The 19,139-nt window shown below is 40.8% G+C and overlaps 1 protein-coding gene across 1 annotated transcript in view; it reads right to left on the reverse strand.

The window, feature by feature from the left end:
- Positions 1 to 3,539: 3,539 nt before the first annotated feature.
- Positions 3,540 to 19,139, reverse strand: part of LOC106577893 (histidine N-acetyltransferase) — a 33,213-nt gene continuing 17,613 nt past the window's right edge. The window contains exons 2-5 of the mRNA XM_014156325.3: positions 16,138 to 16,361; positions 15,329 to 15,553; positions 14,692 to 14,961; positions 3,540 to 14,483 (exon numbers count right to left, since the gene is read on the reverse strand). Of these exons, the coding sequence (XP_014011800.1) occupies positions 14,151 to 14,483; positions 14,692 to 14,961; positions 15,329 to 15,553; positions 16,138 to 16,353 (1,044 nt within the window). The 5' untranslated portion in view covers positions 16,354 to 16,361 and the 3' untranslated portion in view covers positions 3,540 to 14,150. The remainder of the gene's footprint in view (positions 14,484 to 14,691; positions 14,962 to 15,328; positions 15,554 to 16,137; positions 16,362 to 19,139) is intronic.

The following is a 19,139-nucleotide window of genomic DNA, read 5'->3' on the forward strand; positions in this document are numbered from 1 at the left end:
TAATCCAGCTAACCATGAATGAACTATTTAGCAGTGTTAATGACTTGGGGGGAGAAGCTGTCTCGGTTACTGTTGATCCGAGGGCCGATGCTCCGGTATCGTTTGCCGGATGGTAGCAAAGTGAACAGCTTGGGTGGCTGGATTCTTTGGCAATTTTTGGGATGACCAAGAATGTATTAATATTAATGTGACACCTCTGGGTAGATGTTGTAACCATAAAATCTGTGTCAATTTATGAAGGATGTGATGATTGGTTAAATTGTTGGACACAGAAGTCTACACACCCAGTGGGGCCCTTGGACTGTCTGGAATTGAAGAACATTTGTCTAAAATCTTTGAGGTGGAACTTGAACCTACAGATTTTTAGCTCTACGGGGGAGGGGGGGGGGGGGTGATAGGGTCAAGGTTAGGGGAGGACTCTGTCTGTCTTTCTCCAGTGTGTGTGTGTGTGTGTGTGTGTGTGTGTGTGTGTGTGTGTGTGTGTGTGTATTAGCTGCACCATGGTAGAGGTGGTTGGGTTTAGATTCAGGATTGTGGGAGGGTACTGTCTGTCTGTCTTTCCCCAGTGAGGGGCCACCATCTGGGGTCTTGTTTCTAGAGCAGGTGGGGTCAGCGGGCCCTGGTGGATCAGCCCCTTCTAACCCCACCTGTCAAACATGGACACCATTTGTTGTTACTAGAAATAAACCCTAATCCACTGGTTATCCCAACCAGACACCAGAGCCATGCATTTAGAGAGTATAACACTACAACATTCTATGGCAGCCATGTTAGCTCACATTAACATGAAATGGGGAATATGTTTAGAATTAGAACAAAAGAAAACATTCTAAAAGATGCCCCAACTCTCTAAATCAGGGGTTCTTACACTTTTTCAGCTCGAGACCCAAATGACCCACCTCTCACATGCCCAAACCCACTTTGGGTCCCGACCCATAGTTTCTGAAACCCTGCTCTAACTATATGGCCCCAGCCATCTTAGAAGAATGTGTCTTCTCTCATGTAGTTTCCTCTGTCGCAAAATAAAGCCTTTACCTTCACTACCTCTTTCTGTTCAAAGATATCTCTCTCTCTGTCATTCTTCCTCTTTCTTTCACTCGTTCTCCATCTCCCTCTCAAGACAGGTGTGTGTGTACGTGTGTGTGGTGTGTGTATGTGTGTGTGGGTGGGTGGGTGGGAGTGTGATCTCGTCATTGCATGTTGTCAAATATTCACAGCCATTTGTTGTTCCCCCTAAATCAACCCAACACCTCAGCAGAGAGGATACCATAGGCTACATAGAGAGGCTATAGATTCCAAAGCTTTGGATTTCTATTAAACTGCCCACTTATCCTTAACACGTGGTGTTGTGTTATTTAACAGTGTTATACAGCAGATAGATACATTTAGATGTGTGGGTGGGTTGTTGTGTTTTAAATAAAGGTAGACACAGAGAGAATTGGATAGAGCTTGACCTGGAGAGAGAAAGAGAAGAGAGACAGAGTGAAAGAGAGAGAGAGAGAGAGAGAGAGAGAGAGAGAGAGAGAGAGAGAGAGAGAGAGACAGTGAGAGAGAGGGAGAGAGAGAGAGAGAGAGAGAGAGCGAGACAGAGTAAGAGAAAGTGAGAGGGAAAGAGAGAGAGGGACAGAGTGAGGGAATTCATGTCCCAAAAGCACACAAACACGCACACACACACTAGGCACCTGGGGGAAAAAATCTAACCAGAGGACTACATACAATGCATCTGTCCTTATCACACCCACTGTCCTTATCTCTGTGCTTTGTTTTGTTTTGATGGGGAGAGGGGGTTATTTGTTTACTTTCTGGGTCAGGGAGCGCATAACACACACACCCACACTGATTTTCTTGTCAAAGAAAAAGGGACTGATATTTGACTACCCAAAGTAGCTGGGTAGGTACTGTAGCTACAGGACTTTTCAGACAAATACTGACCAACAGCAACATTGACTCATGGAACCCCTGACTTATGGAACCCCTGACTCATGGAACCCCTGACTAATGGAACCCCTGACTCATGGAACCCCTGACTCATGGAACCCCTGACTCATGGAACTCCTGACTCATGGAACCCCTGACTCATGGAATCCCTGACTAATGGAACCCCTGACTAATGGAACCCCTGACTCATGGAATCCCTGACTAATGGAACCCCTGACTCATGGAATCCCTGACTAATGGAACCCCTGACTCATGGAATCCCTGACTAATGGAACCCCTGACTCATGGAATCCCTGACTAATGGAACCCCTGACTAATGGAACCCCTGACTCATGGAACCCTTTACATACAGTGTCCTAGTATTGCAAACCATAATGACAAGGAAAACCTTGTAACCCTTTGATAACCTCTATATAGCCTGTTATAACCTCTATATAACATATTATATAACCTATAAATACCCATTTGTGCTATATGGTAATTGTGCCATTCTATTGTATTGTTGTGTATCGACCACCTCGTTTTCCATTTGCATTAAAAATTGAGTTCCAACATCGACCGTGTCCCTGAGGCATATATACCACTGTGCTTGGCTATACTGTTGTTTAGTAATGGCTCTGTCAAACCCAGTGTTAGGGCCAAGGTTGTGACGCAAATGTGTAAGCGTGTGTGTGTGTGCATGCGTGACCCAAAATCCACACCGTATTTTTCATGGTACTTTGATGGGAAAATCCAATCATATTGGTTTTTCATGGTTTCGACCCAACCCTGTGAATCTCTGTGCTCCACCACATATTAACTGCTTGAGTAACATTGTTTCCCATTGAAATATGTTAAGTAATGACAATCAGCGCTGGTAGCCTACACTCTTAGGGAAAAAAGGTGCTATCTAGAACCTTAGTGTTTTTTGGCTATCCCCATAGGAGGACCCTTTTTAAATAACCCTTTTTGCTTGCAAAGAGGGTTCTACATGGAACCAAAAAGGGTTCTCCTATAGCGACAACCTTTTTTCTAAGAGTGTATCGGTTAAGAGCATTGGGCCAGTAACCAAAAGGTTGCTTGTTCGAATCTGCCAATGTACCCTTGAGCAAGGCACTTAACCCTAATTGCTCCTGTAAGTCGCTCCGGATAAGAGTGTCTGCTAAATGACTATAATGTAATGTGTAATGTATCCATGAAGTCCCTTTTCACTTGACCATTTCAGAAACCAACCACCCATCAAGCCCCTTTAAGTTTCACCATTTCAGACAAGGTTTGCAAACGTTTTTACCCAAATGTCAACTTAACGTTGATTCTTACAACCCACACAACATTCTACTGTGTTTGTATGTAAACACACTCTTAAACGTACTTACTATAATTGATATATGTGGCTGTCTCACCTAGCTATCTTAACATAGCTATCTTAAAATGTAAATGTAAAATGTGAAGAAAGGAAATTAAATATGCCAGTTTTGGTCAATTATGTTCCATGGGTAGGCTAGAAGTGCTTGAGGGGAAATTCTGTGTCTGTTTGTGTGTTAGTATATTGCGATGCGTAATATCACTCTCACGTTGTATTGGCGTTTTGTTTGTTTGTGCCCCTTTAAAACACACACATCTCACCACCCCACCTTTATTTTTCTTGTTTTCTTTTCTTTGTCCTTGTAAATTTCCGTAACTCTAACACAAAAAGTGAGCTCTTTTAATATATAGAAAGAGCTTAACATTCGGACATACACTTGTTGTTTCGTTTAAAAAAAAAAAATGTTTTCGTTTTAGCTAACAACACCTAACAAAGGCAAAAATCTGAACAGAGAAAGTAAAAAATAAATGTAAAAAAAAAGAACTAAAATAATAATAAAGAAACAATCAACAAAGAACTTCTGAAAACGTCAGTCTGTAGTGCGGAGTTTCATTTTCTAACAATTTGCATTTCTGCCATGTTAGTTACTTTCATCATTACTTCATCTCATAATATACTACTACAAAAATACTACTCAAATACTACTACATACATAAACAGCCTGGACTTTTACTGTTATCATCACAATGTTAGAATGACTTCACAATAGTTTTTTATAGTTACACAAAGTTACTGTGTTCCACGGCTGTTTGTCCTTAACAATGTTGCAATATACACTTAATAAGGTTTATATGTTTGTAGATGTTAAAATCTCCTTTGTTAAACTACTTATCCAGAGAATGGAGAGAAAGGGAGGTATGTTGAAATGTTAATATTTTTTTACAGTACTACTACAACAATATTATATAAACACAAGCAAAATTATTATATATATTTTTTTATCAGTAAATACTACTACTACCCCGTTTGTAGCCATCACTTTATGATTATAAAGCATTCAAAAAATTGTATTCCATGTAAGTATATGGCTAGGTTTACACTGAAAAATCATTTTGGGAGTGTGTGTGTGTTATTTAACTTTAACATCTACCCTGTGCCCCATAACTAAGTCTATACTTTCCCCCAAAATAATAGTAGCACAACGTTAATATCTATACAATGTTAATAATACTAGCTAACCTGTCTAGTTTTTACAACGTTAATAATACTAGCTAACCTGCCTAGCTTTAACAACAAAAAATAAATGCATAATTCGAACATTAGGTCAAAACAGGAATAAGTACTGCCCTAGACAAAGTAAAAATGCATATCTTATTAATTAGCATCTTACGTATTGTCTTAAGATGTTTCTTAAGTGTTATGTTGAGTGTGTTTGGACTCTGTGTAAACCTAGCCACATGTTTCTGTGCCATACCCATCGTCACTCCCCAACATACACACATTTTTGCATCCGAATTGGAGAAGAAAAACACATCCCATAGATCTCTCGTAGATTGTAAAGTATTTTTTTTAAGTATTGTATTTAAAATAGTTTTGCATCTCAGTCTCACAAAAGAAAATTGCTTCTGAAAACTGAAAAATAATAACAATCAAAAATCATTATAATAAATTGAAAAAACGATATTGTTTTTTTCAACCCCCCAAAAATTATCCAAATCACCGCTTGAGAATAAGCGGAGAAAGTTGGGTATAAAATAAAATATTAAAGTGAATAGGACCAAGAAAAACAAAATATACATTTCTTTCCAGATTACCAACATACCTTCGAATGGCATGACCACTGTATTTACCACCTCGACAGACACACAGCTGTGAATCCAATAAGAAGTCTCACTAAAATGATTTAAAACTGTAAAGTTATGAGATGAATAAATATATACCCTGTCTTTTATCTCACAGGATCTTGTCATTTTAGCATATATCGATCAGTGTAACCTGATTATAGGTTATAACCTGTTATAACTGTGACTCAATGACATATAGGCTTCAACGCACAATATATTTTACACTGTACTGTATATAATCGTGAAACTCTAGGGGATACTCAACAGCTGCAGCCATATCAAGGAAAAAGGGCTAAATGAAAACTCCGGAACCATAACCTTTGCTCTATGACCTTTGACCTATGACCTTGGTGGTTCCGAGCAGGGGTCAAGGTCTGGGCATTTTCATCTAACCTAAGTCTATGTAAGGTATGTATGTTTATTCAGACATTGGTCATTTAGTTGGACCGCTATAGTGAAAGCTTGGCAAGGTAAGTGTGAATATTTTTTGTTGTTGAAAAATAGAAACAATCATGAGCAACAGTGGCCATGTCTTTGTCTGTTTGTTTAATTTGATTATTTTGGCGTATCCAGATATATCTAATCTCAAAATATCTCTAATTATTGTTAAATCTCTTTAAGGCTCAGCAGTTATTGGAATCAGTCAATTTCTGCACAGGTACATTTAGGAGAATTTGTATAGTAGGTCGTACAGAGAAGCTGTGTTTGGACCTTGTTATCATAGATAACCAAAGCTGATTCTGATAACAATAGTATATAGATTGACAGTTGAGTTTTTGTTGCGCTGCCTGGGAGACCATCTGAGAAGTCTTTGGTACGACTTCAGACCCCAAAACCCCCAGTGTTCAGGTGGATTCCACCTAATAAAGGGAATAATATCATAGTATGCTGTTTCTTTTCTTTACATGTTTGGATGTGAGGAAGAAAGAAATAAGGAAACGGAGTAAGAGTATTCACTCAACATCACCTAAGGAATGAATGTGCTGGTGGACTATTTGATCACAAAGCTCTAGTTCCTTTGAATTGAATTGAATGAAAGCCCACTGAATGACCATGTCTGGTGTTACACAGAAATCTACCCCCCCCCCCCTTCACATCTGGTGTTACAGAAAAATCATTCCCCATATAAAACATTTTCAGAACTTGGGTGTGGAGACCAGAAACCAGAAACGGTGTTTTAGTGTTTCTTTTCATCTTGCATATAGCATCTAAAATCTCTGTTCAAAATTACAATATGCTGTGTCTTGTTTTCTTCCCTTCAGATGGATAAACAGGCTTTTAGGTTATTTACAATGTACACATGAACGTGACCAGGCCTCATATATTACTGTACTGTATATGCAGGACAGTCAGATGATAATTTGAGTTGGATAACATGCACGTAGCATGATTAGCTATCACAACACTTGGGCTATATGCATGGTCACAGATTGATAGGGTAGAAGGTCCAGTTGCGTTTCTCACTCATCGAAATAGAATTCCTAGAAAGGACATTCCCATTCAAATCAACGGTAACAGCGGCCATGTTTCTATTCCTATGGTTTCTACCACTCCCATGTTCCTTACAGTATTTCTCATCAACAGTAATATAAGAGATAATTGCACAAAAGCACAAATACAGTAGTTGTTCACAAAAGAGGCATCGGCATGGTGCAGTATGGCCAAGTAGTAAGATTAGATTCGGTTTTTTTCACTAGGGATTTTTCTTCGTTTTCCCCTTAAGCAGGGCATTAAGAAGAACATACTTCAAAAGCTTGTACCCACTGGTCAATTCCAGCTGCCTTTTCAGTTTTGTTTTGTCTTTCCAGTTTTATTTTCAGTTTTGTTTTGTCTTTCCAGTTTTATTTTCAGTTTTGTTTTGTCTTTCCAGTTTTATTTTCAGTTTTGTTTTGTCTTTCCAGTTTTATTTTCAGTTTTGTTTTGTCTTTCCAATTTTATTTTCAGTTTTGTTTTGATGGTGGTTTTAGTTGAATTTATAATTTGGCAAAGACTTTATATTTGCTAGTAGTCAGGTAATCAAGGGTTCATTTGTGCTTTTCTTCTTGATTCCTTTCCCAGGTTCAGACAAAATGGGGGCATAAAATTATCCTAATCTTTGTCATAGATTAAGATGTATCTGAATACAGAGGGTTCAAAGAAGGAGAAATAAACAAATAAATGAATGGATGAAAAACCGAGAACAAAATGAAATATCAATTCAACAGCCCTTTCTGAAGTCGACAAGGCCATAATAAAACATGCATTAGGGTCGTTGCTTTTACTCATTTAGAAAATATAGAAAAATAGGATCATGAAAAAATAGTTTTTAAATGTGTTAAATGTGCAAGCGTGTGTGTGTGCGCGTGTGTGTGTTACATATGTTGCAAGTGTGTGTGTGTGTGTACATCTACATTACTTGTGGCTACTCGATCCCAATGACTGGACGAGACAGCTGTTTGAATCCATTCCACGCGGTCCTAGATCCTTATTAAACACCCAGCCAAAACCACATTCACCAGCAGCAGCTTCCAACAGCCATAAAACCAGACAGTACTGTAGGTAGCCATCTGTCTCTCTCCAAAACCCACAACAAGCATCTGAAAAACTCTCTCTATCTTTTCCCTAACCTCCCCCCCTTCCCTCTTTTTCCTCTGCCCCTTCCCCCCGTTCTCTCTTTCGCAGAGTTGTTGCCCCAAATCTCACCCTATTCCCTATAGGCCCTAGTTAAAAGTAGTACCCTACATAGGTAGCATGGTGCCATTTGGGACACAGCCAGACTTTCCATTCACAACCAGCTGAGAAATTTGTCTGAAAAGGGTCTCTGTGTCTCTCGCCGTGCAACCAGACACTGTGACACATCGACAGATTACACACACAGACACAGGCACACACACCCCCACACACACACATCTACACACACACACACACACACGCACCCACACACACACAAAGCTGAAACTCTAGCTAACTGTCGTCGTAGCCTCTTAAATGTCACTGGCTAAGCAGTAAGCAGTTTAGGAGAGGAATAGACTCTCCTGTCTGTGTATAAAGTGTGTGTGTGTGTGTGTGTGCATGTGTGTGAGTGTGTGTGTATCATGTATCCTAATATCAGCAGGTGACGGGCCTTCAACTCCATCTCATGTGGAGTTGGTCTATAGATATAAGTACAAACCTTGCTGGCTCTCACCTCACCATAGGCGATTCAACGATAAGCCAAATGTATTTTAACTTGGAAAGGACACTGATTGTGCGTCCCAAATGGCACACTATTGCCTAGTGTGCACTATGTAGGGAATAGATGTTCACTCTGAACACAGCCTCAGTCTGCAAACAGAACAGCTTTAACTTGACTTCCTGGTTCTCTAGCTACCCATGGACAGCAGGTGTAAACACTGGTGACAATCTATCACTCACAACACTGACATTGAGACACACTGACTCTAGACCAGGGCTCTCCAACGCTGTTCCTGGAGAGCTTACCGTCCTCAAGGGTTTCACTCCAACCCTAAACCGGCGAACCTGATTCTAATAACCCAGCTGGTGAATAAGCTAAATCAGGATAGTTACAACTGGGGTTGAATTAAAAGCTACAGGAGGGTAGCTCTCCAGGAACAGGGTTGGAGAGCTCCGGTCTAGTCAGTGTCTCAATGTCAGCGTGGTCAGTGATAGATTGTCACCAGTGTTTTACACCTGCTGTCCATGGGTAGCTAGAGAACCAGGAAGTCACGTGCTCTGCCCTAGACACTAGAAGGTTACATAGTGTGGATACATAACAATGTAGTCGATATAAATAGTTTGACCGGCCTGGTCCTCTATTGTCATTCACCTCTCCCTACTGTTGCTATCTCTGTCTCCCCCACGTTTTTGTCTGAACTTTTACCCACATACTGTGCATGTGGGTTAAAGATCAGACTCTACAGTGTGGAGCTTCATAGAGTGGTTATAAAGCATCTTAGCTTGGCGACAAAGCTTCATATAATTTTTCAGGGTTCTGTAACCTACTGTAACCATCCTCCCCTGGTTTTGCCTCTTAGGTACTGCAATAAGAGACAGAGAGAAACTCCCTCATCTCCTCCTCCACAACACCCACACCATCCCTCCTTCCCTCTCTCTTCTCTCCCTGACCTCTCCTTCCATCACCCCCCTCATCTTTATGACCTCACCATTTCATAAATGAGAGATTAGGGTTTCGGTTTCCTCTCCCCTTCTCCACCACCAAGCATAGCCATAACTACTATTAAGACTAGCCACTATAATGGTCCGAGATCAGTACGTACTTCAGCCAAATTTGTCTGACTATCATAGACAGAGGAGTTGGCTAAAACGCAAACAGATCTGGGATCAGGCTATGTTATCAATACAAGCTGATCTCTGAACTTCCTCCCATTTGTTTCAACCACGTCACCATGGCACCTGTCACACTTTCTGTCAGACAAAATGCTAAGATCTGTAGCAACTCTTTCGTTCATCTACTTCATCTCAGCTCCAGCTGTTTATAATACTGTAAGTGTGTCCGTATTCAAAATGACCAAATATAGATTTAAAGAGATTAAATGTGACGGTTTTAAGAACAAAGTGAAAAGCGGTGAGGAAGTAAAATGAAAAAAAAATGGGATGGGTGGAAAACAAGGTATATAAGAGGAAATAATTAGTATTTGAAAAAAGACACAAAAAAAACCTGCATACATTTTGTACAATTAGAGAACACAGAGTCACAGCTAAATGATAACCAGCCATCAAATGAAGTACGGGTTGTACATCAAACTAAATTGATGACGTCTTAATTAATAAAAATAAATATTTTGGGGGGGAAAATATGATATTTATGTTAATCAGCAAATATCGAACTAAGCATGCAATCAGATTCATAACGAGAAATTATTCAATAATAGGGCCAATCTAATGTTTGCTCCATAACGGTGGCTGATTAACATCGACCTTGGCGACGATGACAGCGCGACAGAACACATCAGAACACACCAGAACACACCAGCTGTTCAGTTAGAACTATGAATGACTGATGTTACATCCTTTCGGTTTCACTCACTGCCCTGCTGCCCTCTCCGCCATTATCACAGCAGCAGAGAGCCAATGAATGGGCTGAACAACGTGCTTACTTTACCGCCCTCAGACCGAGCTCCCGCTCAACAGCAGCATAGTACAGTAACAGTAACCTCATTGTGTTAAGAACCCCTAATCAAGGGAGAGCATTAAATACCCTCCTCCTGGTTTAGTACATAACTATACAGTATCTTTCACATGTAAAATGCATGTCACATACTAATACACAGTGCTTTAGGTAACCCTTAAATACAGACCCTGTCCATCATATCTATTCCCAAGGCTGTTGGTTCAACATCATTTGTTCTCTCGGCTGTGTTTGTGTGGAATGGGGGACAAGAGAGGAAGGAGAGTTCCTATTTTACAACAGTGGATGACTTGTACTGCTACATAATCTTTTAACAGTGCCTGGAATTACTTCAATTCTGGAATGAGTCCGGAATTATCAGATTTGGAGCACTCTATAACCAATCAAATCTCCTTGGATCTCTACCAAACATTCTCCTTCGAGCTTTCCCTCAAACACACAAAACATACCTTCAGGAACAAGACAAAAGACACCTACAGTACTGCATCTTATTTCAACATTCACATCCCCCTGAAATACTGTGCATATATCTGTATGTCAAATATAGAAATATACAGTGTAGAAATATACCAGGTGACAAACCACCAATTCACCAGACAACAATTAAGATAAAACCATAATGTCTAGTCCGTATGAAGATGGAGTGTAGGGGGATATAGTCTTTACTGGATGGGTATGTTGAGGACTGAGGCAGTTTGTACGACAACAAACTTGTCCCTATGGTAGTAGTGGATACAACATTGATTAGAACACGTTGTTGGGTGGGTAAGTAGTGGGCATTTGGGCAATAGATTGCATGGGCGTGGTGAGGCTGTGGGAATAGTTTTCTAGTTTTTAATACATGTCTGTGTGCATCATATCAAAGATTGTGTTCACCCTCCAACCAAATACCCTCCAACCTGTCGTATCCCTGGACGTGCTGCGGTGTACTGGTATCCATTTTAGCCATATGGTCTTGGAAAGCCATTGGATCAGTTGATCTGTGGACTCTGCAGGGTATATTGGCAGTCATACAATACATCACTGTGTGTCTGTGACCATGCAAAGTCCACTACCACCACGAACACCAACACCACCGTGACACTGTGGAATTATAAAATCACACTCCTCACTCGCACTCAGATGCTTTTAACAACTGAAAGCTCCATCTTTACCATGGCGAGATAAGGAGAACATGAAGTAACAGTAGAACTGCTTTCCATTTGCCAATCGTGCAGACAGACAGACCGTTCCGTCACAGATATGGGGTGTGGACTGGACTGGAGTTTTTAAAATGTTAAACAGTATTCTGTCTTATCAGAGAGACAAATTAGCTCATATTCTCCCATCTCAGTGACTTTTTTGTAAATACACTGAGCTCTATTCATTAAATGTCCAACCACCACCAAGGTAAATTCAAAACGACTGCTCTCGTGTTGTGGCGTAGCCTACGAAGCCAAAATCTGAATTGTTCAAACCAGCTTTAAAAAAATAGGGAGAAATTTAACTATGCGGTTTTCTGAACAATAAGTTTAGTAAATCATCTGGTCTTGTGGGCACACACTAGCAGCAGGAAAGCACGCTCTCCAAGATCATTTACATACACCAGATGGTCGGCATGGATACGACAGTACATCCAGGGAACCCTACCTTTGACCAGCCAAGAGTTTTAGATAACCTACATAGTGATTTTAAACTCAGTGGCTTTAAATTGGTCTTCAATCTATTCATGAAGAGAGATGGAATGAGAGAGGGGTTGTATGGGCTTGTGAGGAAAAGTTCCACCTTCCCATATTATGGAGAATTTCTTAGAAATGATTTGATTGGGGGGTTTCATGTGGGGCTTCGTATGTTGTATAGGGGAATGCCTTTAGAGACAAGGGTGGGGTGGATTAGGAATGATTGTGTACTGCTTCTTCTCTTCACCACTGGAGTCAGGCTTCTCACATCTTCATCTTCATCTTTGGCTTCCTCACGACTCGCCACAGCAAAAAAGGGGGGTCAGTCCATGTTTGCTTCTTCGATCGGTGAAAAAAAATAGGAAGTGCTTCTCAGAGAACTGAGAAAATCATTGTCAGCCTTGACAAAGTATTGTTTTGTTGTTTTGAAGAATATGGAATCCGCTATATAATTTGCTTCATTCTTCATTCCACTTTCTCCAGGCATCTCATCCATCGTCCGATATCGATCCAGTCCTAAATCCTTCATTTATCATGGGTGAGTGCGTTCATCCTTTAGAGTCAGGGAAAGACAGGCAGACCACTGATCAGTCTACCAAAAAATCAAAAGTTATCCTCTTCCTCCGTCCATTTCATCCTTTACAACAAGGTCCCTTTTACAACGAGGGCAGGTTGGAGTCAATGAAGTGGCCAGTAACTGATCTGTAGTGGTTTTAGTCTCAAGTTGGGGGTTGCAATGTAGGCTCGTTCCGTGCTACGTCGTGTCAAGGGCATCATGTCTTAAAGGGAACGTTCAAGAGCCAAAAGCTTATAAATCTTCTTAGAGTGGCTATGAAGCTTAGTAGAGTGGTTATGAAACCTTCGAGAGCAAAGGGTGTCCCATTTGCTTAGCTGAGCTCTGATCATGTCCCAAAGCTTATGAAGCTTCTTGGGGTCGCTATGGCGCTTCGTAGAGGGGTTATGAAGCATCTTAGAGTGGCTACGAAGCTTAGAATGGTTTCAGAGGGCTGTTTCACAGCATGTCTGATGACTGAGTCTATGTTGATGAGGGACTACGATTCAATCTTTACAAAGGTTGTCAGCTAATATTTGCAATGGCGACATTTACCACGGAAATATTTCTCTAGCTACTGAACAATGTTGTTAATGTTAAGTCAATCAGAACTATATTAGTTAAATTGTTTTAGTCTTTGTGGTATACTGTAAAGTAAGTACAGCTCCCTTTTTCACACTATTAGCAATGTACTATAGAGTAAGCTTGGATTGCACATTAAGTATTGGAAAGCCTCCAGAAAGCTTCTGCTGATAATATATTACCTCTTTAGGTACTACGGTTGCATTCAAGTACACGAGGAAAAGTAACAATAAATTAGCAATATGATTAAGTGCTTAAAAACATAAAAACAAAACAGCTGAGAAATTGTTTTAAAAAAATGAAATTGTTCTAAAAGCAAACTGGCCATGTTTTAGTGTTATAAGCTACGTGTAATTATAGCTGTTCCGTTTCAGCCATTTTGTGTGAATTATAAGCGTGCAAATGCTCTGTAAGATTCACTGAAGGGCTATTGTTTGTTCGACAGTATTTTGGGATTTGGCGTTGGAGAGAATAGGTCCATAAGGATTTCTACCGTTACCATGGGAGTGATGCGTTCTAAATCCGTTATATTCTGTTATTTCTAAAAGCTAAACGACTCCTCTCCTCCTGACGTCATCACTTGCACTTTAGCACAACAGCCCATATGGTTTAATAAAGTGCCTCAAGAGTTGTGCAGACATATTTGCAATTCAGAATGTGTACATATTTATACTTTATATTTACATTAAAAGGATTGAAAGGCATGATATTCTCCAAGCTAGCTTGTATATTTCTTTTTTCTTTTTAAAAGGAATAACATTAGCATCCTGTTGTTAAGAGCTAGATTTGTGTAAATGACTGAATGGTAAAAAAAACTGTGAGAAACTAATTCAAACTAATTAGTCAAACGTATTTCATGTAGCTGCCTTTTTTTGTAAAATATTTTTGTTAGCGGTAGTGTTCAAATCAAATATATTGCAAATATAATGCAGCTTCTGAGGTGTTTCGCTATAGTCGCTTAGGGAGGTTGTTGCCAATCCTTCTGAAGTTTCTTGGGGAACTTTTCCATTTCATTTTCTAAAGAGAATGAGGTTCATTTGTTCATTGGGTCTCTGGAAACTTTTCAAATTGTTTCATGTTACTTCCTCCATCTCGTCTCGTCTCTCCTCTTCCTCATCCTCATCCTCTTCCTCATCCTATTCCTCCTCCCTCTTCCTCCGGGCTACACGACATCCGACTCGACCACGCACTGCTCCGTGTATTCCTTCACCAGCTCCACATTCAGTGTCTGGCAGCAGAATTCGGCCATGGGTTTCCACATGGGAGGATCCAGGAACATCTGGCACATGACGTGCCCCTTCAGGGTGGTGGCGTGGCGCCTCAGGTGACTCAGGAACTGATGGAGCACCAGGCCTATGTCCTTGCCAAACACGTCGATGTTGAGGTAGTACGTGTCCGTCCCAACTCCGCGAGGACCTCCGGGAACCCAGAAGGGGTGGGTGCACAGGCTGGCCACAGTGGGGGTGTAGCGGTCATCCACCATCCAGTCGATGTCCTTTAATTAATCAATTCATCAATTTTATTTGAGAAATTTCAAATACATATAGAGCTGACCCAGCAATGGGAGTACAACAATACATAAAAAATCATCAATGATTAAAAACACAAAGTTTTCGGAAAGTTTCCAGAAGTTTGCAATCCTAAAGCATGATAAAGTCAACTGACTTATTTCCATTGTGGTCCTCCTGTGATTATAATCTTACCTTCTTCAGAAGAATGACCATGTTGCTGGGCACGGGCTTGAACGGCTGCCAGTCCTGGACGATGGTAGCATTAGGGAGCACGTTGGACATCAGACCCGAGTTAAGGAACATCTGGTGGGCCTCGTTGAGGTCCAGAAGGACCGGGGGAACCAGAGGGGTGTCAGAACCCTGGGGGGTACCCTCAGAGTAGGTGGGGAGGGTCACAACCGGCCCCAGTTCGGCGAGACGGAGCTTGAGATCTTCAGCGTTGAAGCGAACCAGCAGTATGCCCTTAGGGAGAGAGGCAGTGGTGAAATGACGTAGGGTAAAGAGATGGTTGTATGGTTGGATAATAGACTGTGAATGAAATGTATCACATAATGAAGCATTGTGAAAGGTAAAATCTGTAATTTTGGTAAAACATGCTTCCCTGATAATTCTTTGTAAACTGCAAAAGTAGATTTGAGTTATAATGGCTTGACTCAAGTCTGAGTCTAGTCACAAATATAACGACTATAGAAATAACTAGAAACAAAATTGACAACTTGGAATACTTGACTTAAGGTACAAATCAATCAATTAACCAATCAACTTAGCAATCAACCAATCAAGCAATTAACCAATCAACCAAGCAATTAAATAATCAACCAATACCTACCTGTTTGGTGATGAGGCGGTACTTCTGGAAGTCCTTGGGCCCCAGCTGGTCGTCGCGGGTCAGCCTGGTCACCTTCACCTCAGGCCACTTGGACTTGACCAGTTGAGAGCAGAACCGTAGCAGCACCCCTGCCACGCCCTTCCCCCTTTCCTGGGGGGCCACACGTAACCCCTCCACCAGCATGGTCTCACCATCGTCAATCACACACACTGACTCCAGGGCAATCTGTTGGGGGAAGAGGGGAGAAACGAAGAAGAGAGGGATAAAGGAGAAGGAGAGGGGGGAGAAAAAAAAAAAGGGAGATTATGAATAACTGAATAAATACATTTTGTGAGTAATTTTCTTGTTATTTTTTCATGGTTGTTTCTAGGTAATAGAACTCTCAATGGTTCCAAAGTAGAACATTTATCATCTCCAGGTTCCTTTAGGACTCTTCTAACATGGATTCTATTTCTATGGTAACACCCTTGTAATGCTCTTGTCACTCCTTCTCACAACACTTTGCCCTGCTTGCGTGCAAAGAAGTAGTGTGGCGGCAGGTTGGTCTCGGACAGCCAGGCGATGTAGCAGATACTGGTAGCTTCTAATACAGCCCTTATAATGGCCTTATAAACATGCTATAACATATTTATAACACTCTTTAATAACCATTTTTCACCACTTTGACCTGCTTACGTGCCAGTATGACGGTGCGGTTGCTCTCGGACAGCCATGCTTGTTAGCGTTCATAATACTCTTATAACACCTTAATAGAACCCTTATACACATGCTATAATAGGTTTATGACACACTTAATAACCTTTTCTCACCACTTTGCCCTGCTTGCGGGCCAGTATGACAGTGCGGTTGGACTCGGATAGCCAGGCGGTGTAGCGGGTCGGTAGGTAGTCCAGCCCTCCGTAGATGTCTTGGCTTATGGCCATGATCTCATCAAAGTCCTCCTCCGTCGCCACAGTGAATTGCAGGCCTGTCTGGGGCGGAGTCTCGGGGAGCTGGGGGCGGGGCAGGCTGTTCTCAATCTTCATCCTTACAGCTGGGGGGGAAGCGAGGGAGGAGGAGGGAAGGAAAGGAAGGAAAGGAAAGAGAAAGTGGGGATGGAGGAGAGGAAAAGGGTTGGAGAAGGAAGATGAAGGAGAGAAAGGGAGTGAGAGAGAAAGGTGGAAAAAGGCAAGAGAGAGAGATAGATCAATGAAGAGATGGGGTAGAGAGAGGATAGGAATGAGGGAGAGAGTAGATTGAGAGGGAGAGAGATCGATAGAGATGGGGAAGAGAGAAAGATAAAGGTAAAGATAGTGGGACCAAGAGTAAGAGTATAAAGCAAATGAATAGGATTGCACATCTGTTGCTGCAAATGAGAATATGATCTCATTCAATTAATCTGGCAAAGAGTGTATATATTTGACGCTTTATGTAATAGGCCTACAAATCTAGGATCTTAATTTGATTACCCTGATCCAGGAGATCTGTAATGCAGGAAATGTAAAACCTGTAGTGTATTTGAGGTTTAAAAAGGCTTCTGAAGTTTGTCATTTTTTGTCATTGTCCCTTCAAAAAAAATCTATCAACCCCTACAAAAATATCCATAAATTATAGCCCACTTGGACTGCATTTACACAGGCAACCCGATTCTGATCTTTTTCCACTAATTGGTATTTTGACCAATCAGATCAGCTCTTTTGCCAATAATTGGGCAAAACAAATCTGAATTAGGCTGCCTGTGTAAACGCAGACATAATAATTCACATTTTCTGTTCCTGCAAGATTATTTTCCTGCTGTAGCAAACTGGCTCAAATGAAGATCCTACATCTGTACTCATGATTTCCATGTGTGGGTTGATGGTCACGTTATACTGAATGTTATGGATTATTCTCATATCTGTTGATAATGATTTTATATCTTTATTTAACTAGGCAATTTAGAAAAAATTCTTATTCCAATGACAGCCTAGGAACAGTGGGTTAACTACCTTGTACAGGGGCAGAACAACAGATTTTCACCTTCTCAGCTCAGGGATTCGATCTTGCAACTTCCGGTTACTAGTCCAACACTCTAACCACTAGGCTACCTGCCACATAATATGGCGGTACAAGGACAGAGGACACACTGATTATTCACTGCTGATAGTGCTGAATGTCATCAATACATTATGTGACCCGTTTCAGGAAACGAGGTGTATGTCACGGGTCACTCCCGCACACGCAATCTTTTTTTAATACATTTTGTATGTTTTTTTTTGTTGTTGCATAAATGCCTTTTGGAACACGTGAACTTTCATGTGCCTAACTAACAAACTTGTATTCAATCTGTAAATTCGAATAAAATTGTTAAATTACGAGCCTAGCTGGTTTAGCCACAGAAAAAGTCAGCAACCTTCTCGCTAGCCAAGATTGGCTGAGATAATGAGTGGGCTGGACATGCCGAGAGATGAATTCAGATTGGTCTGCTATATAGCATGCTTCTGTCTAGTTGAGCTGGTCAGTACGTCTAGGTAATCCTGTCTAATGCATCTTTTTTTAAATGTATTGTGTAGTAAAATGTAAAACTACATAAGTGTTGCTCTCCACTTTCTGGAGGAACGAGTTTTGAAATCAGTGGAATTTGAGTATGATAGCTAAGGAGATGGAGAAAACAACCGTCTCCGGATTACATCTTCAAACTAAGGGCAACCATGGCATTCTGTGACAGGAAGAAGCATCCAACCATCATGTATAGTGGTAAAATAGTCTAGCTAGCTGCAGTTTCAGATATTACATGTTTCTAATTTTGACAAAGTCGTTTTCATTTCAAGTTAAAGTGTACTGTTAGCTAGCGAGCTAATGTTAGCTGACTGGCTCACTAGCTAACGTTACATTAACAATCTTATTATTCGTATCTCAGAGCCTTGATTCGGTCTTATGTACTGTAGAAAAATTTGAAATTGTGTTTTTTACATTGGATAAAAGCAGAGACACAGAGCTACAATGGGAAAGCAATTCTGCTTTGAAAGTTGATGAACTTGTAACCTCACTTTTGAGAAAATGGCCTTTGAATTTTTTGGTACCTACTAGAGAGCTCTTCTTTGTCTACACCCATTCAGCATCGTTCACACCCTCTTAAGCTTTAGTTCAACCAATCTCTTTAAGAGTTGATGCGAGCCTTCTGTCCTAACAACAGCAGTCAAGCACCCAAGCTAACTGGCTAACAGTTGTCGCAGTGACATTCTATTACAATGGACACTTGCATAGTGGAGTATTTTGTTAAGACATGTAGCTAGCTAGCTAAACAATGAACCATAATCCCAACTCATGACGTTACTACTCTGCATGAATCTGCAGGTAGCTAACCAACCAGGTTCAATGTTAGCTAGCTAAGATTAGACTATATCTAGCCAAGTAAATAGCTCTGAGATACAAGTAATAAGATCATACACGTAACGTTAGCTAGTGAGCCAGTCAGCTAACTAACATTAGCTAGCTATCTAACTTGAAATAAAAAGACTTCATGTTAAAATTTGAAACTTGTAATATCTGAAAATGTAGCTAGCTAGACTATCTTACCTGGGGTCGGAAATCGGAGTAGATAGCCAGAGCGAATTTACCAGCTACGTCTATCAACAGTTGTCACAGTGACATTCTATTGAAATGGATACTTGAATAGTAGAGTCTTTTGTTAAGACATGTAGCTAGCTAGCTAGCTAAACAATGAACCATAATCACAACTCATGACGTTACAACCCTGCATGAATCTGCAGGTAACTAACCAACCAGGTTCAACGTTAGCTAGCTAACATTAGGCTACAACTAGCCAAGCAAAATGTATAACAGTGAATAA

Source organism: Salmo salar, chromosome 18 (assembly GCF_965601325.2).
Source record: "Salmo salar chromosome 18, fSalSal1, whole genome shotgun sequence".
In the NCBI taxonomy this organism is placed as follows: Eukaryota; Metazoa; Chordata; class Actinopteri; order Salmoniformes; family Salmonidae; genus Salmo; species Salmo salar.